Below are 23966 nucleotides of genomic sequence, written 5' to 3' on the forward strand. Positions count from 1 at the left end.
TAATTGGCTCCGTGGATGAGGGGAAAGCAGTGCACGTGTTATTCCTTGACTTTAGCAAAGCTTTTGACACGGTCTCCCATGGTATTCTTGCCAGCAAGTTAAAGAAGTATGGGCTGGATGAATGGACTATAAGGTGGATAGAAAGCTGGCTAGATCATCAGGCTCAAAGGGTATTGCTCCATGTCTAGTTGGCAGCCGGTATCAAGCGAAGTGCCCCAAGGGTTGGTCCTGGGGCCGGTTTTGTTCATTATCTTCGTTAATGATCTGGAAGATGTCATGGACTGCACCCTCAGCAAGTTTGCAGAGGACACTAAACTGGGAGGAGTGGTAGATACACTGGAGGGTAGGGATAGGATACAGAGGGACCTAGATAAATTAGAGGATTGGGCCACAAGAAATCTGATGAGGTTCAACAAGGAAAAGTGCAGAGTCCTGCACTTAGGACAGAAGAATCCCATACACTGCTACAGACTAGGGACCGAATGGCTAGGCAGCAGTTCTGCAGAAAAGGACCTAGGGGTTACGGTGGACGAGAAGCTGGATATGAGTCAACAGCGTGTTCTTGTTGCCAAGAAGGCTAACGGCATTTTGGGCTGTATAAGTAGGGGCATTGCCAGCAGATCGAGGGACGTGATCGTTCCCCTCTATTCGACATTGGTGAGGCCTCATCTGGAGTACTATGTCCAGTTTTGGGCCCCATACTATAAGACGGATGTGGAAAAATTGGAAAGCAGAGGGCAACAAAAATGATTAGGGGACTGGAACACATGACTTATTAGGAAAGGCTGAGGGAACTGGGATTGTTTAGTCTGTGGAAGAGAAGAATGAGGGGGGATTTGATAGCTGCTTTCAACTACCTGAAAGGGGGTTCCAAAGAGGATGGATCTAGACTGTTCTCAATGGTAGCAGATGACAGAACAAGGAGTAATGGTCTCAAGTTGCAGTGGGGGAGGTTTAGGTTGGATATTAGGAAAAACTTTTTCACTAGGAGGGTGGTGAAGCAGTGGAATGGGTACCTAGGGAGGTGGTTGAATATCCTTCCTTTGAGGTTTTTAAGGTCAGGTTTGAGAAAGCCCTGGCTGGGATGAGTTAGTTAGGGATTGGTCCTGCTTTGAGCAGGGGGTTGGACTAGATGACCTCCTGAGGTCCCTTCCAACCCTGATATTCTATGATTCTAAGGCTAACCTTCCATTATCAGCCTTAGGATTGTGGTTATCAACACCACCTTAATCAACCTGAAATTTCACATGCTTGAGTTTATGCCAGGTTAGCGTTTTCCCTAGGAGTTCTGAGGCACATCAGGTAAAGCATTTGGGAAATTAAAAAACAAACAACAAAACTTCCTGGGCTTTTCTGGTTTTAAAAAGAGGGAGGGACCGACCATGCACACCTCTTGTAATTGACTTGCCTATTTGCTTCTGTTTCTTCACAAATGGAGCTATTGTATTTGCCAGGCGTTCTCAAACTTCACTACATCGTAACCCCCTTCTGACAACAGTTACTACTTAACTGGGGGATGGGGGGTGAGGGAGGGAGGAGGGAGCCCGAGCTCTGCTGCCCAAGGTGGGGGTGGAGATCGGGCTTCAGTTTCAGTCCTGAGTCCCAGCAAGTCTAATGCAGGCCCTGGTGATCCCATTAAAATGGGGTCGTGACCCACTTTGGGGTCCTGAGCCACATTTTGAGAACCGCTGGTATTTGCTATATAGAACTTTGTTTTGTAGTAGGAGATAATAGGGGACATGAAGAAGTACTCTCTTCAACCAACTTGCTTTAGCTTAAGGAAGAACTATGCACAAGCTTTATTTTCAAACATTTGTCTTTTCAATGTCATACACAGCTGCCTCTGAATTAGGTACTATCTGTATAGCACAGAAGATCAAACATCGGTTAAAAGAATGGCAGATTTTATTGTGCATCTGAAATAGAACATTGTTTCATACTTCCCTTAGTCCGTCTAGCTGCCATCACAATAAAGCTGATTTATTAGAGGCCAATAATTAAAGTGTAGGATTTAAACATCATTATTTTATATTTAAAAATATAAGTCCTTGAAGATTTTTGCAACACTTACCTCAATTACCCTGGAGTCAAAGTCTTCGTAAGTTTCTGTTGGGAGAAAAGAAACAAATACCTACTTCATTTATTTGCTCCTAATTATCAATACAGCACTACGGTGATCTGTGATGACAGGTGATATAATATTACAAAGGGACAAAGCTTCTTATACAAATCTAAATTAAAATCCCTGCAGCATGTAGACTAGGGTGACCAGACAGGAAATGTGAAAAATCGGGACTGGGCTGGGGGGGTAATAGGAGCCTATATAAGAAAAAGACCCTAAAATCAGGACTGTCCCTATAAAATCGGGACATCTGGTCACCCTAATGTAGACTCTGTGAGCATTGCTTGCAATTTATGTACACTAAAGTCCATTGCTTGTCTTCTTTACAGTGCTGTGTGAAGATATTTTTAAATGATCAAATTCATTTAGAAATGTATGCTAAATTCAAATTCAAAGAAAGATAGGTATTCAGCACATTTATAGAGTAACGTGCACCTTTAGATTTCCATTTCAGGGTACACAAAGTTCAGGTTGGTTGTGGATTACTGGTCTCTGCCCTTTGGGAAACCCCAGCACGCATCATGCTGATAACCCAATTTGCTGTGCAACCTCACTGAAACAAGCCTATCAAGACAAGATCAATCCTGGGAGGTTTTGCCCCGTTTGCTTATAATACAGCATAATTCCGTAAATTTCTTAATAATCTTATTTTATATCCCATTGGGTATGATAAAATATAAAGTTTTGGAGCCATTCACTATTGTTAAAAATAACATGGAACTTGCCTTGTCAGCAAGGTTCTGCAGTATGATGTCAGAAGCAAAGCACATACTGGGGTATCTTATGGAGCAGAAGATGGGGATGCATGGCGAGTCTAAACTTCATTGAGTTACAGTATAAATGGAACAGAGGTGTTATAAATGTACTAACTGTTTATCTCATTCCAATTATTTGGGGCACTCAGCACACATTTCTACATTGAGGAGAGCAGCGTCCTTCTGCAGAGCATGGAAACTCTATAGTTGCACAAAGACATCAGTACAGAATTAGTTTCTGCACTGAAGTCGGTGGTGCATTGGAACTATGGTTATAACTAACTTCAAATGTCAGCATTAAGTTTTTTGTAAAAACAGACAGTTTTAGTCCTAAATTATCTTGAAAATTTAAAATTTTAGAGTTGTGAAAGTTTTAAAAAAAAAATCATGAAATTTACTTAAATGGAACAAACATTTTCCCCACCCCTCCATACTTGTAACAACTCAACAGTAAAACAGAGTTGGTTCAAACTTCTTACCTTTTCCTTCCCCCCCTTCCCCAGAAACATCCGGGCTGAGACTAAGCGTGGAAAATGCCAGATCAAATGGCAAACTTGTAAGTTATTGTAACTTTAACTTCTATAATTAATAACAGATATCTCTCCGAAACAATAATTTGTTTTACACTAATGCCTTGAAACTCCAACCAAAACCAGGATCCACTGTGTAACTAAGAGATGGTCCCTGTCACAAAGATCTTATAAATCAAAATAGCCAAGACAGAGTGGAAGAAGGAAGTAGAATTATCTCCATTGTAGAGATGGGTAAAACTGGTTACCTACCTTCCCATAACTGTTGTTCTTGTAGACGTTTTGGATATATGTCCATTTCACTGTAGGTGTGCGTGCACCCCATGCACAGGTGTTGGGCCAGTGGACATGGCTTGTTAAAATCTCTGGATTTAGGTGCACGCATATCCCATGTATGGAATCCACAAACGGACCAGCACTCAAAGAATTTTATTTTCTTCAGGAATTCGTTCAGATCTCAGATCTAAACTAGGCCTGAGACCCCCTTTTGCTTTGGGGATCAGGAAGTAGTGGAAATAGAAGCCTTTTCCCCTGCGGGAAAATGGAACTTCCTCTATGGTCCCTACCTGAAGAAGAGACTGGACCCCTGTTGAAAGGCAATCTTGTGACGGTGATCCCTGAAAAGGGATGGGGAGGGACAGAAATCAACTGGATGGCATGCCCCCATTCCACCATGTTTGAGACCTACCAATCTGAAGTTATGTGGCCCCACCACTTATGAAATGAGATAAGCGATTGGTAAATAAAAGATAGGGAACAGATGGAACTAAGGTGGCTGGTACACTGTCCTTGAGTATCCCTTCAAAATGCCTGTTTGGAAGGGGGCGGGTGGATGGTATGAGCCCATTGATGCTGAAGAGGGCAATAGTGGACACCTCCTATAATCCCTTTTTTTTTTTTTTGGTGGATTTTGGGATCGGGGAGCAAAACTCTGGTGTCAGAATGGCTGCTGTGGAAGAAATTGCTTCCCCCCCTCCCCCTGTCACTGGAGCATAGATCCCAAGGGATTTCAGTGTCGGTCACCCTGGAATCTCTGAGGCTATGAATCCTGTCGTTCATTTTCTCTGAAAACAGACGGGGGGCTTCAAAAGGGAGGTCTTGGATGGTGTGTTGGACCTCTAGGGGAAACCCAGTTGACTGCAACCATGAACACCTCTCTCGTATCCAAACTATTATCCAGCAATGTTTTGGAGGGCAGTTCTGGCAACCAGTTTACCCTCCTCACTCATCACTGCAAAACCTCTTGTCTACGCTCCTCTGGTAACTTGTCTTTGAACTTTTTAACATTTTCCCAGAAGGTGAAGTCATAGCGACTCAGGGGTGCCTGCTGGTTTGCAATCCTGAGTTGCAGGCTTCCTGAAGAATAAAGCTTGCAACCAAACAGATCCAGCCTCTTTGAGCCTTTGCTTTTTGGCGTGGAAGCTTGATGTCCCTGCCTTTCCTGCTCCTGATGGCTGCCACCACATGAGAGCCTGGGGAGTGGGTGGTGAGAGTAGAAATGTTCATAGCCCTTAGAGGGGACAAAGCACCTCCTCTGGGCTCATTTTGCTGTGGGGGACAGGGAGGAGGGTGCCTGCCAAAGAGCCATGACTGACTCCAGGATGGTTTCATTACCTGGTAGAGCCACCCTAGCCGGGGTCATTGATATCAGGATGTCCATCAACTGCTGAGACCTTTTGGATACTTCTTCTGCCTGAACGCCAAGTACAGAGGCCACTTTTTAAAGGCTCTTGAGGGGCTCTGTGGTCCTCTGATGTGGTGAGTAACCTGAGGGCTCAATAGCCTCAGTGGACGATGAAGGAGGAGGCAGCAGGCCTCTGACGTGGTTGCTGGTCCGGAGCTTGCAGTGGGGAGGCTGCCCGCATGAGTACCAGCTGCTCGGTACCGGTCTCAGTAGCAGGTATCGGAGAATAGTGCTCTTGGTGCCCAGAACCAGTCTCTGGTTTCGGCGGAGGGTGGGGGGGAGGAGTGCTTTTGGTGCCCTTGTCTCCAGTGTGCCAGGAGGATTGAGGGCAGGACCTGGCTGGCTGGAGGGGGAATGCCCCACAGTGACCAGAATGGCCATGGGTATGGGCTTGGGATCCCTCCTTATCCAGGGCATTGACCTTTAGCTGGGGCCCAACGTTGGTTTTGCCACATGGCACCGTGGTGCCAATGACTCTGATGGGGGGGAACGTGCTATGTCCTGGATGGGACAGAAAGGTCCTCACCTCTGAGCCTGAGGAGTCAGATGCCTCTGACAGAGGAGGGGCTGATGCAGAAGGGACTGGAGAGAGAAGCCTGAGCCCGGGGATGGCAGTAGCGGGGAAATAGAGGAAGCTTTCCTCTTGACAAGACAGGCTTCAGGGGAGGCTTGGGTAACCATGCTGCAGGATCTCAGTGCAGTGAGCTATGAGCCGCAGGCATCGGCATGGGTTGCAGACCTTCTGCTGCCAATGATACCAGTACTGAGTGACTAAACACGTTTCTTGCAGCTGCATATGTGTCTGGGGCGGCTGGGTGCGGCACTGCCTGCTGGCTCTGTTAACGTCCTTTAGGGGAGACCTCGACAGACCTGACACAGGCCCCGAAAGGTGGAGATCCCCCTTGGGAGGTGATGAGCGTTCCAGGGATAGCCTTTCTCCCAAATGCTTTGTGGTATGTCTGCCTCTGTCTTGCTTTGATACTGACACAGAAGAGCAAGAGGAAGGTCCGAGTCTTTCCTTCGGTACCGAAGAATGGGACCGAGGAACTGCAGACATGTCTGGTGGGGTGTTCTGTACCAAAGCTGATGTAGGTGGGGTGCTTTCCCTGTGTGACGACTCTGACGGGGGTCGAAGTGCTGGCTCCATGAACAAGCCCTTAAGCCTCACTGCTCTCTCGCTTTTTGGGAGGGCTTGAAGCTTTTCCAGATGTGACATATGTCACTAATGTGGGATTCTCCCAAACATTTAAGGCAGGATGGATGCTGGTCACTGACTGGCACAGGCTTTGTGCAGATCCTGCATAACTTAAACCCCGATGAGCAAGGCATCATTCCGGTACTGGTCCCAGTACCAAGAAAAAAGGGTCAAGAGAGACCAAAACCAAAACACCTAGCCCTAAACTATCAAAATTGACTAAAACTAACTATACCCAACAAGCTACTAATGTACAGCTATGTAGAAAGCAGAGTGAGGGAAGTACGTGAATCACTCAAGCCTGAATTCGCTCTGACAACCCTCACTGGCATTAAGGAGGAACTGAGGTGGGCAGCTCCGCTCTGATAGAAGACTGCAGCGGCGTATGGCAACAGAGGGTGCTCGAGCCACCTCAACAGATACTGCTGAGGAAAACAAATCTCTGATATCTGTGCCTGGGGTGCATACACACCTGCCATGGCACCGACATTTGCAATCCCTGGAAAAAGAAGTGAGGCACAGAGCAGTTAAGTGACTTGCCCAAAGGCACTCAGTCTGAGACAGAGCTGGAGCCAGAACCCAGGTATCCTGAAACTCAGTACAGTGCCTTGATGACAAGACCAGCCTTCCCCTCTCAATTAAATCTGAAACTCTTGGGGCACCATTACTCAATTCTTGAGAGGTCATAACTCTGTATTTATTCCAGGACCAAAGTTACGTACTCTATTCTTCCTAGCTCTTCACTGCTGAAGAAGTGCTGGGGGGAATGAACAGTTGTGCACAGTATGTTCCAGTGATGATCCATTCGTGTATTTCACCATTTGCATGCATGAGCTGCCTACTTGCATAACCGTTACTCAGATGACTACCCAAAGTGAACTGAACATATATGCATTGATTGGAGGCTGTCATATTGTTAGAGGATGTAACAATTCTATAAATGGCTCACTTCCACCATGTCTACACTATTATCTAGTATTATTTTAGAATATTTTGAATGATATAATATTAGACAATCTATAATGATTCAAGCTAACAACCATGAGACGTATTTGATAAAGATTTCTATACAACTACAGGGAAAAAAATCTTGCCACTTCAAATCAACCATACTATGTTAGTGCAATACTTTAAAGGGCATTCAATTTAAAGGGTGGCCTGAAAAATTTCTCTGTAATCAGTCAAATGCAGCTACAGCATCATTTTTCTGCCCTGTAGGAGTCAGAAAGCAATCTTTACAAAACTAAACATTTCACATAACATTCATGATTTAGTCTTTTCAGAATGGTGATAAGAAAACACTAGTCAGGTGTATGCTACACTTGGGGCACCAAAGTGCATGCCCCTCCTTTTCTCCATATACATTATAGGAATAAATGTAAGCTTCCCCTCTGCACGTTACTTTTGAACAGAATTCCATTTCAGAAATGTCTCAGAAGGGAGAAAAAGTGAATACACGAGCATGGCAGAATTTTGAGCATTCTGTACCACTACCCCCTGCTAGTGCTCATTTGGCACATGAAAGCTAGGGCAGAAAGGATACAAACAAAGCAGAAATGCAGTCAGATCCTTTTGACTGGCCTGTGCTCTAACACCCACTTTGCAGAAAGGAACAATAAGCAAGTCTTTCTGGCACAGCCTTTGGCAAATGCCAAGATTCACTTTATAAAATCTAACAAATTCTCTTGGTGATGGACCTTGTCAACAGGAATGACACACCTTTGCCAAGGTTCCTGTTTCAGAATTTACTGAACCCTAATTAACTCCCTTATCTGACTACTGTAAACATTAATAATAATTTGTTTCTGGTCATGCCCACAACAAGCTGTATGCTTCCTAGCCATGAAAGAGGCACAGTTCCTGCCATGAAGAGCTTACATTCTAAAGGAAAAGGAGTCAGTAGACTGATTCCTGCATTGACTCAGGAATCAAAACCAGGCCTCTCATATGGCAGGTGAGAGAACTTTCATATACCAACAACCCGAAAAACATACCGCTCTTAAACAAGCATTTGCGGAGCGAAGCTTCGACAGACGGCTGCATCAGACAGCAGGGAGAAAGACACACGGGGAAGAAGAACGTTGCTGCTTACCAGCAGCAATTCTTGTCCTTAATGCATTGCCTGCACAGAGCCATACTGCACATACCTGGCTGCAGAACTTGTCTGATCAGCACTTGGCAGTGAGGGCGAACACATGGCCCTCCATCCCTGTCTTCTACAGAAAGGTATAAATAACCCACCCTCCTAACCTTCCCTCAGGAAAAGGCCTTGCTGACTGAATTATTTTTCCAGTTGAGTCATTCCACCACCTTACATGGCGGTATGAGAACGTATACATGGCCAAAACAGATGCTGCCCCAGTGATTAGCTGTGAAGTTTGGATTAGGCTAGAAGCGACCATTCTGATAATCTAGGATGATCCGAACATCCCAGATCAGAGAAGGTCATGCAAGGAGCCCTCCATCAAGCCTTCTGACTGAGCTAGAGTGTGTATTTTAGAAAGACGTCTAATCTTGACTTAAAGTCTCTGAGTAACGGAAGATCCACCATGACCTCTAAGGCAGTGGTGGGCAACCTGTAGATAAAGTCTGAACAGACTGAGGCATAACCTCACAGAACAGGGAAGTAATGGTTCCAGTTTCCATGGCTTTCATGAAAATGCAGCCTTGGAACATTATACGGCATTCCATGAAGCATATTACTGGAAAATATTGGCAAACTGGAGGGAGTTTATACAAAACAAAAACCCACAAACTGATTGGGGGGGCTGAAAGAAGTGACCTGAGAGAAGATTAGAAAACCTCAATATGCATAATTTGGGAAGGGCTCCATGTATTCTGCAGCCATTACATTTGCCACAGAATCTATCCCTTGCTGCAGAAATATGCTCCAGAAGCTAGACTTTAGTTTAGGAAAAGAAATTATGCTACTGGCTCTTATGGGTATGAAGAAAACTTTGAAAACATCAATCAAGTTTAATTGGTGCAATTACATCTGAGCCTGCAGACAGCTTGAAACAATCCTGCAGAGAAATGTGAACTGTCTGGTAAATCTCAATGGAATATTACCAGAAAAACCTAAACATGACAATATAAACGTCAACGTTAACTGTTTCACAGACATTACTTGGCTGAGAGTTACTTGTTTTCATATTTAATTTGTTAAAAACTTTTTTGTTCTAAAAGAAGCTGTCGTAGAATTTCTAGTTACCACAAAAGACTGTTGCAGAGAAGCTAGGACAGTGGTGGGCAACCTGTGGCCTGCATGCGACCCATCAGGGTAATCCACTGGTGAGCTGCGAGACATTTTGCGGACGTTGACCATTTGCAGGCACGGACCCCCGCAGCTCCCAGTGGCCGCGGTTCGCTGTTCCCGGCCAATCGGAGCTGCGAGAAGCAGTGGCCAGCACGCCCCTGTGGCCCGCCACCTCCCGCAGCTCCCATTGACCAGGAACAGCAAACCGTGGCCACTGGCTGTTGCGGGGGGCCATACCTGCAGATGGTCAATGTCTGCAAAATTTTTCGCGGCCCGCAATCAGCTTACCCTGATGGGCCACATGCGGCCTGCAGGTTGCCCACCACTGATCTAGGACAGGACACAGAATTTAGCCTCACCTTGCCACAAACTGCATGGGGCCTTGAGTTTGCATAAGAGGTTTAAATATGCGAGGTGATAGCCTTATCCTTATCTCCTATAATTTGTATTTCTAATATGACATTTTATTAGCCATTCTTTCCTTGTTTATGCTAACATGAAATATTTATTTCTGTTACTAAGCTAATGGGAACATATGGCTACATCTTGTACTCAGGGCTGCTGATGTAAGACACACAAAAAGTGTTTTCACATTTTAAGACTCACAAAAGCTTAACTGAGAAGCAGTCAGTTAGCTCTGAGCATTAATGTAACAACTGTCAGTCCAGTTAAGATTATGAACTCTTTAGTTTAACTGCCTGGGTTTGTGTGTAGAAATTCTTATAGTTCCTAGTATAGAGGAGAATAATTATAAAGAAATGTAAAATGCTGGGAAAGTATGGATTCTTCTTCCCATGCCTCTCTCTAAGAAGGTAATTACATTCCCTCTTCTTACCTCCATTAGGACCTGGCTCAGGGGGTCCCAGACTGATGCCTCCCCAGGAACTTCCAGTCCAGCCTCTCTCTCGCTTCACCTTTGTTTTTCTTCTCTTCTCCCACTCATCCCTCTGCCGGATAATTTCAGACTGCACCTTCTCCTGCTCCTCTTTGTCTCGCTGACCAATTGTCTGGAGTGCCCCACTTTTCAGCACAGGAGTATTGAGACCAGGCCAAAGGAAACCAGAACGTCCTTAAGAAAAGCAAAACGTGAAAAGATTTCCCTCACATTTAATGAAAAATTAAAGATTAAAACTCAACAGTACACAAGATGAATCTAATAAAACGGAAGTTTTAATGTTCATTTATATTTCAACCGCTTTCCACATGACAGAATTTGTATTAAAAGCTGGAACTATGTGAAATGGAGTATCATTATCAAAATCACCTATGAAAAAAGGAGAGAGAGAGAGAGAGAGAGAGAGAGAGCGCGAGCGAGCGCGCGAGCATTCATTCAGTGCTGTCATGACTCCACAGAAATTAATGCCAACGTGCTAACTGCACTGTTTATAACAAGTATTACAAATAGGGTTGTCAGGCGTCTGGTTTTTGACTGGAATGCTCTGCCCTGGCTCCGCACGGCTCCTGGAAGTGGCCAGCATGTCTGGCTCCTAGGCGCAGGGGCAGTCACAGGGGCGCTGCGCGCTGCCCCTACCCCAAGAGCTGGCTCCGCAGCTCCCACTGGCTGGGAACTGTGGACAATGGGTGCTGCGGGTGTGGTGCCTGCAGGGGCAGGCAGTGCGCAGAACCCCCTGCCCCCTCCGCTTAGGAGCCAGACATGCCGGCCACTTCCAGGAGCTGCCTGAGGTAAGTGCCGCTGGGCTGGAGCTTGCACACTGAACCCCCTCCTGCACCCCAACACCCTGCCCCAGCCCTGAGCCCCCTACTGCACTCAGACTCCCTCCCGGAGCCCACACCCCCTCCTGTACCCCAAACCTCTCACCCCCAGACCCATCTCAGAGTCCTCACCCCCTCCCGCATCCCAAACCCCTGCCCCAGCCTGGTGAAAGTGAGTGAGGGTGGGGAGAACGAGCAATGGATGGAGGGGGGATGTAGTGAGCAGGCGTGTGGCCTCGGAGAAGGGGCGGGGAAAGGGGATTTGGTTTTGTGCAATTAGAAAGTTGGCAACCCTAATTACAAACCAAAAACACTATGAATGGTAAGAGCAACACATTTACTAGTCCTATGGTTATTGATGCATTTACCTTCACCAATGATCTGGCCTCTATTGAGATCCCTCCTGAACTTTTTCTTGGTTCGCTTTCCTCTTCCCTTCCTTGCTCCAGCACCAGTCTCTGCCAAAACCCCTTTCCACAGCTCATTAGCTGTCACTGTAATGAAATTGCTTTAGTAAGTATGGTACCAGAATAATTAATATTGGTAACATCACTGAACAAAATATTCAAGACGCTAACCCTTAGTTGATCCGTTCTGGGAATTCATAAACACCCCCCCCCCCGCCCCCATTAATGCCCATTTAAGCAAACATGTATTCTTCTGCCTGGATCCTTCTCTCTCTCCACTACTTCCTCTGCCCCCATCTCTTTTGGGCCCTGTGTGCATTGGGTCTCAAAGCAAATTAATGGAACTCTGTTTAAACACTGTTCAAAACAACAATGGTTTCCAACATGGTTTGCATTGCCACTGCAAAGGAGGTGAAACCACATAAGTACCGTGGTAAGGAAGGTACCCAGGTGAGCACAGGCTTTAAAATCTATTCTGAATTTTGTTTCTAAATCAACACCGTTCTTAGACAGTGTAATGTTTTAGTGGCCTTGGTAGCACAAGACAGGAGCAAAACAAGATCATTCACTCGTAACTGACATGGGCAATAGCACCACCTGCTCTCTGTGACACCGAGACCCATTGGCACCAGCTGGCAAAGAGTTCGCTGTTTTGTAACAGCAACTCCTGACAGGCCTTACCAAATCACTACACCTAGCACACCACTTCCATGGTATTTATTCATAAGCGACGTCATGTGGCAGCTCTCAAAAAAGCTTCTGGCATACTGATCCTCTCAATCATTGTGAGATATACGTACAGATGATATTTAAGGAGCTGTGTGCACGGTGAGGCATGATTTCCCTTTACAAAAACCATGTTGACTCTTCCCCAACATATCATGTTCATCTAGGTGTCTGATCATTCTATTCTTTACTATAGTTTCAACCAATTTGCCTATTACTGAAGTGAGGCTTACAGTCATTACCTGGATCATCTCTGCAGCCTTTTTTACAAGTTGGTGTCACATTAATTATCCTCCAGTCATCTAGTACTGACGGTGATTTAAGTGATAGGTTACACACCACAGTTAGTAGTTCTGCAATTTTATATTTGAGTTCCTTCACAACTCTTGGGTGACCACCACCTGGTGAAGGTGACTTAACACTGTTTAGTTTATCAATTTGTTCCTAAATCTCCTCTACTGACCCCTAAAATCTGGGGCATTCCTAAAATTTGTCAACTAAAAAGAATGGCTCAGGTGTGGGAATCTCTCTCACGTGCTCTGCAGTGAAGACTGATGCAAAGAATTCATTTAGCTTCTCCACAATGGCCTGGTCTTCCTTGAGTATTTCTTTAGCACCGTGATTATCCAGTGGCCCCAATGACAGTTTAGCAGGCTTCCTGCTTCCAATGTACTTAACATTTTTTTTTTGCTGTTAGATTGTTTGTCTTTACTAGTTATTCTTCAATTTTTTTGGCCTGCCTAATTACACTTTTATGCTTGCCTTCCCGAGTTTATGCTCCTTTCATTACATCAGTTAATGCTTTCATACACTGATGAAATACTGTGTTCTCCCACCCTTTACATCCTTCCTTCCAGCCCTCATTGAGGTGTGATGCTTTACAGAGCATCATAGAACTGAACAAGATACATTCAGAAAACCAAATTAATTTCACAGCCTGCTGTATATCTTGTCTGGGCACATCTGCTGTGCCATAAGGCATGGGAAGTAACCATCTTCACGTTCAGACCAAGACCTGATACACGGCTTGCATGCATATTTACTAACTGACGTTACTACGCTACCACTACATAAAGCTGAAACACGGGGCTTTTCAAAATGGCAGCGTTGGTTTTTTTGTTTGTTTGTTTTTTAATTAAAACTCAAATGATGTGATGAAGATATTCACAACATGGTATAAAGCCAGTTTTTCTCCCAACTAGGCCAGAATCCAGTAAAGAAGATAATCAGGAATACAGTCAGACAATTGCTTCAGCTCCTGAGAATGAATGAGCCTGATCAACAACAGTGACCTGAAACATCTTTCAAACGCCTCAGCTCGCAAGAGACATCGCTGCTGTAAATGACATCTCCTGTCTCCGGCTTGACCACATTCTGGGTCTCTCTCTCTAAAGCAGCAGTCTGAATACCAGCAATCAGAGGGGAAAAATAGTTCAGTTGGACTGAAGCGACGTATCTAAAAAGCAACACAAAATAACTGCGGAAGATCCCAAATTACTGAAAGAGATACCCTGCCCTAGTCTCAATCCGGGCCCACGGATCCCCAGACAATGGCACCAGTGAAGTTATGCAATGCAGAAAGCAAGGGTGCAGCCAGCACGGAGCGTCCATAACCTGCCACTGCCTTTACTCATACTATGTATTTGTAATTCCTGAGGATACACATGCATCTTCCTAACGATTTGTGGCCTTATCTTTATTTTGCATTTATTTAAATTCAGTAACATCAGACTCGTATGTGCCGGCTTCACTCTCCTACTGCTAAAACAGCTCCAGTTGCAAAGCCACACGTTTTCACAAAAACGTTAACAGGATGCAATACATAGATACGGTATGCGATAAAGGGTTTATTGCCATGGGCTGCTAAAGGGTGCATTATTCATTTGTGGTTTTACCCAGGTCAAATTTTTTAATATCCCATCTTTTGACACCAGACTGTCCCTGGACCACAAGCCCAGCTGTACTTACTTTGGAGGGAGAGGAAAAGTAGAACACAAATTGGTAACACCCAAACATTATCTAGGATAGTTTTTCTGCAAACATCATCACAATTTTACAGTCCATTCTCTCAGTCTACCAAGATTAAAGGCATATTTCTCAGCTCATCTGAAAAGGAAGAATCTCAGCTCCCCCAGAGCATAAACAAAAAAGAAAGATTAGTTGAGGATGTGGAGGGAACCACACATGTATCAATATTAATATTTGGGAGCAAAGTAGTTAATTTCATAGAACGATTAAACATTGTTTAATAGGTTGAATTTTTTCCACTTGAAAACAACTTTTGCTGAATACTGTCTGATGCCAGATCAGTCACATAGCAGATTTTAACAGCAGGGATTTAAAGAAACTAATATTGTTGATACATTTTTAAAAAGGTTAGTGAACATGCCATGATAAATGTGCTTTATTTTACAGTAGTAATGCTTGCTAGTGCCATTATAGTTAGAAATCTATATTATCTTTATAAACTCATCTTTATAGGAGTTCTATAACAAATGGTTTATTTCTAGGCCAACCTTATCAACTTTAGCTAAGAATACATTTTTATGGACAAATTTACTCTAAGTTTACAAACAGCTAAAATATTTGTACGTCATCACACGCACAAAACTCCCTTACATTTTTTCATTTCAAATACTCCACCCCCATCCCCCCAAGCAAATAAAAGGGGATTCAAAAAAATTAAAATGTACAAGTCGTTAGCTGAAATATGACATTGTGTCTTTAGAGGCAATAGGTTGCTTGGATGCTTTGTAATGGGATATAGAATCTTTAGGTAACTGATACTGGTTTACTCTGGGTCCAGATATATAATAACAAAGACAAGACAGAGCTTTTTCAAGGGCTGGCCCAAGACTGTGGAATGAACTCCCACAGGAATGAAAGACCTTCCCCTCTAAGTGCTCTATCTTTCCCTCTAAGTGCAAGGTGCATTTGTTTGACCTTGCGTTCTTTAAACAACACATAGTATTGTGTTTAACCCCCCCACCCCCCACTGTGCGACTTCTTCGACCTAGGGAGAGGAGAAGAGAACACAATAGATGTTAGTCACGTTATTTAATGCACTAGTAAAAAGGGCTTGGATGAGTGCTGAGCATGGTATAAGAGCATATACAGAACAGAATTACCAGACATTGTTCAGGGATCACAGTGAAACAAGGTGATGGACTCATTCTGCTTCCTAGTAGAATTGGTTTTCCCAGCCCATCACCACAGCTGGCAGCCTTGCTGACAGATTCAGAAAAGATCATGTACTGCCAGAGTATGAAATGACTAACTTACTCATCTACAGAGGTGGCTGTCTAGATCAGAGCTGAGGTTACAAATTGGAAAGAGTGGGGAAAGGACAAGAGGATTTCAGCTTCCAAAGTGGTCATGGCACCTAACAGGAACACTTAAAAATTCACAAATCTTTCTAAAACAATCTGCTGAGATTTAAATGTTAGCTAGTATACTTAACCTTTCTACCAATTACATTACATACCTGCTACTTACTATGCATATGTGCAATTAATGAGACCATTACACTGCATTTAATTTTTAATATACGCATTCTATCTGACACAATTTAATTGCCCTCAAATCAATAATTTGCATTCAAGGAAGGTATTGAATAGTCCTATCACTGGTGCACAGATAGCGTGAGACTATTCCAACCAAAGAGAACTGTTACAATCTCAATGTCAGAAAAAACTATCTTCAAAAGATGGTAACTTTGTCCCACCAAAGCTAAACAGTCAAAACAATTTGTGGTGGTTCTAAATATTAGCAATTCCTTTCACCAAGAGCCTTGAAAACCACCAATTCATTTGTTCTTAATGCAAAACACACCCAGTTTGCATGATCACTTCTTCAATTTGCATTTATAGTATTTTCCATAATTGTGACATGAATGGCAATTTCCTGCAATATCTTTGGGAGATGTTACTGTATTAAGTGTATGTACCATTGTGGGCCAGGGACTATATGTAATTCCATGGGGGAGGAGGACCACAGTTCCTCCAGGAACAAAGATCAGTGGAAGGTGATTAAGCGAATTCACTCAGGTTGTAACACTTCCCAAGAGGTACCACCTCCTGAAAAGGTTGCATATACTACTTCAAACTGAATTCTCCAGAGACCAAGAGATAAAGAAAGGACTTTTAGGATAAATAGTCACTTCTGGATATGCCTTCTTGAGCTGGACTTTACACCTTCCAGCTCTAGTGAAGACATACCCCAAGAGTTGCAAAACAGATACAGTAGAAATGACAGTAACTGCAAGATTGCACATAAATCTTACCACACATTTCCAGCTTCTGCTAAGAGGTGATCAATGATGGGCCCTTTTTCTGTAAGCACATAATCCATCCTAGCTCTGATACTTTATGTTAGCAAGCTAATATTCAGAGACAGGGTGGGGTATTACAGTGTTGGAAAATGTAAAGTGCTATATTTCACAGAAATGGCGTAATGTTTATGGTCTGACAAAATTAATTACTGTGTCTCAGTGTTAATGGTTCTAATATACATGGATGTAAACTAGCACTAAAGTTTACAGGTACAATTTAAAGATGGTGTCCTATCTACAAAAGGTCCCATAAGGTTTATGTATGCACCAAATCTGATGCCTAAAAATATTATGTCATAACACTCTTGGTATATCACCCCAATAAATAAGTTCCACAGTAAATGCTCAAAAATTCAAAATGGCCTCTCCATAATCAAGAGTTGTTCAAAAAATCAATGATTCTAAAGTAGCGGGGTATATATTCTACTTCAAGGACAAAATGGGTCGGCAGGATGAACTACAGAATATATTGCAATATCCTCCACTCTAACAAGTGATTTTTCTGTATCCATCACCATTCCATTTAAGACTATTTAAGCACAACACATCTATGCTGTTCTGCAAGGCTCTATTTTCAAGAGTCTGAAGCTGTGGCCATTTTGAATTTACATATCTCTGGTAAGCTTTCTGCAGCAGTGCAGTAGGGTTTTATTGTACAGCACAGTATTTCAATGGTCCAAGCAGCACCGTACATAAGAAATGCTTCTAAAAGGCACCATTTAAGAACACTCAAAAATACAGAGCACATAATTGAAGTCCCATGCACTGCAATAAAAACACGCTTGACAGAGAGAATAAACCTTGGGGCAATAACATGGAAGAGGGGTACTTATTGTTTAAATTGCCCATGTCTTTTCTAAAGGAGTAAACATCTTTTGTGCACAAGTATTCCATATAGCCCCTCCTAATGCTCCTTAATGCTGTGAACAATAATTCTTTTTATGTGCATCTCTCAAATCTCTGCTCTTCTCCCTTTCTACTGCCCCCAGCAGCTCTCGGTTGGCTTCTCCAGCTTCTCTCACACGTTCTCAACTCCCCAGAACTACTGCCTCATTTTGCCTTTCAGCAGCTGTGAACTTATTTCCTTCCCTTATCAACACAGCTACTTCCTCTTAACACCTCTGCATGCTGTATCCACAGATCCACTTGTCACACCACCTGCCATCTCATACATGAATCACTAAAAACAGTCGATTTCCTCTTTATTCTACAGTAACAAGCCTATCAGAGAATCAGTTCCCTCTAACAGTACACTGTCACAATAGGAACTGCTGCTCCAGGTCTGACAAAGCACTTCCTACTGTGACAGTACAGAGTGCTTTTAAGAATATTGATTCTCTTATCTAATATCTGAGAATTAGATCTCCTAGCTAGCTACAAAAACAGCAGAAGGTCCTGAATTTTTCCACCGAGACCTAAGTGAATATGTGCAGTGATTTATTTTTCCATTTGTAATTAGTTTCTTATTGTTATACAACCAACATAAAATGGACCTAAGTATCAGATTTGCAATATAAATAGCCAAGAACTCCAAAAGATTTGGTATATAAAATGTTGCAGTTAGGAAACAAAGCAACATCAAAAGAGAAGCATAAACCAAAAAGCAGAAGCTAAGATAAGGCATTGATTGAGTGTACAATATAATCCTATTAGAGGGGAAAAAAATGGAATCTACCCAAGCAAAACGAAAAAAAAAAAATCACTATAATCTAAAAAGTGTCAACATTTATAGGTTATATAGTCTTGATGCCCAGAGATAAGTATAATTATGGCAAGTATGGAAATGAACAGTTAAAGTCAAAAAAACAACCTTATTTCTGCCTCTGTATTACCCTTCACATACCATTCAATACCAGGAGACAATCTGGCAGTCCTCAACACTGCAAACAAGTCAGAAAACAAATTCTGAAATGTCTCATAACAGACATACTAAGATGCTAGTGATCCAAATCAATCTCAGATGTGAAGCTGGGAAAGCCTGTTGATTTAAACCTACAATTAGTTTAGTCCAGAATGTCCAAAGTTTATCCTCCCCTCACAAGAGAGGAGCTCTGGAGTCCCGCCTACTAAAATCCCTGAAGAGAGCTGTAAAGAACAAAAGATCTCCTGACCGCTCCTGGTTAGAAAAGCAAAGTTAGTGAAATGCCTCTTCCCTTTCCTCACAGAATGCTGCTGACAGTGTGCCAATAGAATTCTAAACCTAGATCTAGAAAGATAAACATATAGAATAGAGGTTAGAATAGATACGGCAATCAGAGCAAAATTTCTAATATTTAAATCAGAAATTAAAAGCTCTGTCAGGCCAGCCCATAGGTGGCAGCAAATACAGTAAAATCACACTACCAAAAAAACCAAACAAACCAACAACAGTACTGAAATGATTATTGTATTTGCAAGAAAAGGCAATAAAAAGCAAAAGCAAAGCTTGAAATGGAAATCAAAACAGAGCTAACTAGGGCCACCCCAGTAACATGTCGGATTTCTAGTTTGATTTTTCAGTAAACCAGAGCCTGCCCCACCACAGGAAAATCAGAGCAAGAAATGCAGCGTTTTCCATTCTTAGCAAAAGCTAAGGCTGTAGTTAGAGGCTGTATTCCAACAAGTAGCAATAAAGCTGTTTATCAGATTAATGTAGAGAACACCATACTATAAACCTCATTGAATGACTCCAGGAAAGGCACAGATGAAAAACACTTGACTTTAGAATGTTTAGTTTCAATTTAACAGCATTAAACACACGTAAATTGTGGAAACGTTCCATTAACGCGCATACATAAAAAAAAAAAAAGATTAAAAGGAAATCATCATGAAAGACACGATCATCTCAAAGTCCGATTGACACTTTCCCTCTCCTCATTGGAACAGCTTTTAAATACCGTTTCAGCCAACACGGATTTGCCAGCAGTATACACCACACAAGAGACGACATCTCTAGACTGATTTTCATTCTAGATGATCACTACATAGCTGCCAAGTTTTCCACAGCTCCCTGTGTAACATTTTATACAAATTACTTAGTGAGCTAATTTGCATATTTAGAAGTTTGCCTATAAGAGGACTGAGGTTATGGTCAACACACCCTGCTCCAAGCAGTGACTTCAGCATGGAGCGGTCCAAACTTGGCAGCGGCAAGTAGGGTGGCCGGGGGAGGGTGAGGCAGCTGTGTGGGTGGGATGGTATGGTAGAGTGGAGTGTCTGGCTGTTAGGGTATGGGTAGCTGCCGGGGTGGTACTGGGACTCCTCCTAGGGACTGGGATGGGGGCGCGTTTCTTGGGGAGAGCCAGATGCAGCTGGCTCAGGAGGCAGCAGGCAAGGCGAGGGAGTTGGGTGCCAATACTGGACAGACCTGTCACCGTGTGCTGCTGCTGACAACCCTTCACTTCTCCCAGAACTTGGATCCAGCAAGGAGAGAAGCATGAGAGAGAGCCTACCAGCCCACTTGGTAGGTGCTACTATGGCTTCTAGCAACCAGGAGACATAACTGAAGCTCTGGTGTGACAGGGCTGCCAAATGCATGACACTTGGGAGCCCAGTTTATACCACATTATGCCAGTCCACGTAACCAACACATCTATGTTAACTGCAGCTATTTTTAATTATGGTTTTCTAAGATGGTGGAAATTAGTGCTGATGGGACCTGAAACTGCTGGCAGTCCAAGTAAGGTGACCTCAAAGCCACTGAAGTTGTTTAGATCACCTGAATTCTGGGGTACATTCACCACACACTAGTAACAAAGCTGGCCAGAAAAAAAAACTAATTAACTTTTGGTTCTATTTAAGTCCTACAGCGGGGAAGAGTCAGTACAGGAGAGAGTAGTGTTTGATTGATTCTCACTACTAGTATAGCATATGACAGATCTGCATGATTAGAAAAGGGGACTGGGAATCAAGAATTCTGTTTTCTATTCTTTAATCTGACATTAGCTTCATGTGTGACTGTCAGCTAATCACTCAAACCCAAATTTCTAAAATCTGAATCACTGTTCCACTCAGCAATGCAAAGCCTAAGCGAGTTAGATGGCTAAGTACCATTTTCAAGACTGACACAGGCTCTCAAGAACCTAAGCCTAAATCACTGAAGCCACTTCTGAAAATGGAAGTTGACCACCTAAATCACTTAAGGTTTGGAATGTTGAGCAAATGTATAATGCCTTTATAATCTGGGCCTTTGCTTCTGTGCTTCAGGTTCCCCATTCCCACTCATGAGAAGCCCTTTATATTCACATCTGTAAAGCATTTTAACATCTTTGGATAAAAGGTGCTAAGTAAACTCAAAGCATAATACAGATCATCTGGCACAGAACCAAATCCTACATCTCTGAACTGAATAGACAAGAATAATTCTGAAGCAAATGATTTAAGTGTCATTTTTAAATTGCACATGAAATGCTTATTTGCAAGCACAATACTTAGCTTTATCATTACACTAAATGTCTGATCCAAGAACGGAAGCCTACCACTGAAAACAGACAAAGATGTGGATTGATTCTATTTCCCTCCATAATCCTGGGGTAATAACCCAAAATTGTTTGCAGAATTCCCCGTGGAGGTTTGAGGAAGGATAAGCACAGATTTACCCTTTAGAGGATTTTAAAAAACTTAGCCAGCTAACATTAACTCTTCTTGATTGTTCTAGTCCCAAAAGAAGCATTAAGTAGAAATCTTTAAAACTAGATTCTTAAAAAGTAGCAGTCTAATTGTGAAGCTCTCTCAAAGACTATTTAAAGATGCTTGTGGAAATCTTTAAAATACTTTAGTGGGTTGAGAAGAGACCCTGGAGGCATGTGAGTTGGAGAGCAAGCACACAGTGCACTCACCTGCAGCACTAGTTCCTAGTTACAAAACTACTTAAGATAGTTAAGTTGCAGGCAGACTGCGAAGAGCTACAAAAGGCTCTCTCAAAACTGGGTGACTGGGCAACAAAATGGCAGGTGAAATTCAGTGTTGATAAATGTAAAGTAATGCACATGGGAAAACAATCCCAACTATACATATAAAATGATGGGGGCTAACAGCTGTTCCCACTCAAGAAAGAGATCTTGGAGTCATTGTGGATAGTTCTCTGAAAACATCCACTCAATGTGCAGTAGCAGTCAAAAAAGTGAACAGAATCCTGGGAATCATTAAGAAAGGGAGAGATAGTAAGACAGAAAATATCATACTGCCTCTATATAAATCCATGGTATGCCCACATCATGAATACTGCGTGCAGATGTAGTCGCCTACCTCAAAAAAGATATATTGGAATTGGAAAAGGTTCAGAAAAGGGCAACAAAAATGATTAGGGATATGGAACAGCTGCCGTATGAAGAGAGATTAATAAAACTGGGACTTTTCAGCTTGGAAAAAAGACGACTAAGAGAGGATATGACAGAGGTCTATAAAATCATGACTGGTGTGAAGAAAGTAAATAAGGAAGTGTTCTTTACTCCTTCTCGTAACAAGAACTAAGGGGGGGGTCCACCAAATTAATAGGCAGCAGGTTTAAAACAAAGAAAAGGAAGTATTTTTTCCACACAATGCACAGTCAACACGTGGAACTCCCTGCCAGAGGATGTTGTGAAGGCCAAGACTATAACAGGGTTAAAAAAAAAAAAAAAAACTAGATAAATTCCTGGAGGATAGAAAAGGAGTACTAGTGGCACCTTAGAAACTAACCAATTTATTTGAGCATAAGCTTTCGTGAGCTACAGCTCACTTCATCAGATGCATTCAGTGGAAAATACATAGGATAGGTCCATCAGTGGCTATTAGCCAAAATGGGCAGGGATGGTGTCCCTAGGCTCTGTTTGCCAGAAGCTGGGACTGGATGACGAGGGATGGATCACTCAGTAATTGCCCAGTTCTGTTCATTCACTCTGGGGCACCTGGCATTGGCCACTGACGGAAGACAGGATACTGGGCTAGATGGACCTTTGGTCTGACCCAGTATGGCTGTTCTTATGTTCCCCTCCAAACACCCTCTACCTCTGGGAGGCTTCCCTCCATATCAGGCCAGGATTAGCGGTCTGGTGTCAGGGCACCGGGCAAATATGTGTAATTGTGAGTCACGAAGAGAGAAAAAATGCAGTTGATTGGGGCCTCAAAAAGTTTGGGAACCACTGACTTAGAGAGTTCCTCAGATGGAAACTGCTATAAAATGCAAAGTTAAAAAAAAAAAAAAAAAAAAAGACACAAAACACACTCAAAATGGCCTTGTTCCACCTTTTTTTTTCTGGTGACTCCACTCTCAACCTCTGAAGATTTCATTGCATAGCTTTGGAGATCTCTGAAGAGCTCATCTTTGGCCATCTCCCCTATTGTCTATCCAAGAGACTTTGGAATGTACATTACATTCTAGACAGCATTCTGCCAAATCACTAAAAAATTGCACATAGGGACACCTCGGGCATACCCCAGGGGCTGGCAGAGCTTCTCGATATTCAGAAAGTTTGAGGAAGCGGAGGATTACTGCAGGTTTGTAAGAAGGAAAGAACAAGAGCCTTCTAGAGATTGATGGGGTTGAAACATAAGAAGCATTAATCCCAGATATTGAATGAAACCGCCATGTGTTGAGGTTTGCCCACTGCAGCCTAAAAGTTAATGGCAGACTTCTTTCCCTAAACATGAGGTGTTCATCCAATACTATTTGGATTTCCATGACAATTCTAAAACTGAACAGAAAATAACTCCTTGTGTCAAACAGTTTTTGTTGCTGTTTTGTTTGCGGGCAGGGTGGGGGGTGAAGACGCACATCAAATCCCAGACACCAGAAGAACTATGAAAGTGCTTGAACTGTATTTAAACAGCATACTTTAACTTCCCTTCAGTCCAAATGCCCAGGAGGACCCTCTCCCCCACATTGAAGTCAATGGGGCACTGTTCAGGTGCAAGGTCTGCATGCACACAATTCTTTGCAGGATCGGGACACTAGCTGCTATTCCTCAGTGTCACATGCTGAGCACCTGCTTTTTTGTCTGTCTGTTTTCATTCACTGCTATACTAATTGCCTGGCAGGAGGTTCTGTGGGGTGAGAATGCCTGTACTCTCCACCTTGCAGACACAGAAGATACGTTGGTAATAATGTCTACCCTGATTACCACTGGCTTCTCACATACAGACAAACCTGAGTTGCCTTCTCTGCATCCTGATGAGGTGTCATGGAGACCATTTATAAACCTGCCTGCTTATAAAACTTTAGTGATGTCACTTTTAAAAAAAATAACTGGATTTCATTATTGATTTACTGAATAACTGTAGTTTAGCTAT

The 23966-nt window shown here is 43.0% G+C and overlaps 1 protein-coding gene across 3 annotated transcripts in view; it reads right to left on the bottom strand.

Moving 5' to 3' along the window:
* Nucleotides 1-23966, bottom strand: part of MRPS5 (mitochondrial ribosomal protein S5) — a 107283-nt gene that overhangs the window by 48735 nt on the left and 34582 nt on the right. For 2 of the 3 annotated variants that reach the window (XM_043544227.1, XM_037896395.2), the window contains 3 exons: nt 11624-11749; nt 10378-10611; nt 2072-2106 (listed from right to left, as the gene is read on the bottom strand). In XM_043544227.1, the coding sequence (XP_043400162.1) occupies nt 2072-2106; nt 10378-10611; nt 11624-11749 (395 nt within the window). The remainder of the gene's footprint in view (nt 1-2071; nt 2107-10377; nt 10612-11623; nt 11750-23966) is intronic. The other variant, XM_037896396.2, reaches the window with a different exon arrangement.

Source organism: Chelonia mydas, chromosome 3, assembly GCF_015237465.2.
Source record: "Chelonia mydas isolate rCheMyd1 chromosome 3, rCheMyd1.pri.v2, whole genome shotgun sequence".
Lineage (NCBI taxonomy): Eukaryota > Metazoa > Chordata > Testudines > Cheloniidae > Chelonia > Chelonia mydas.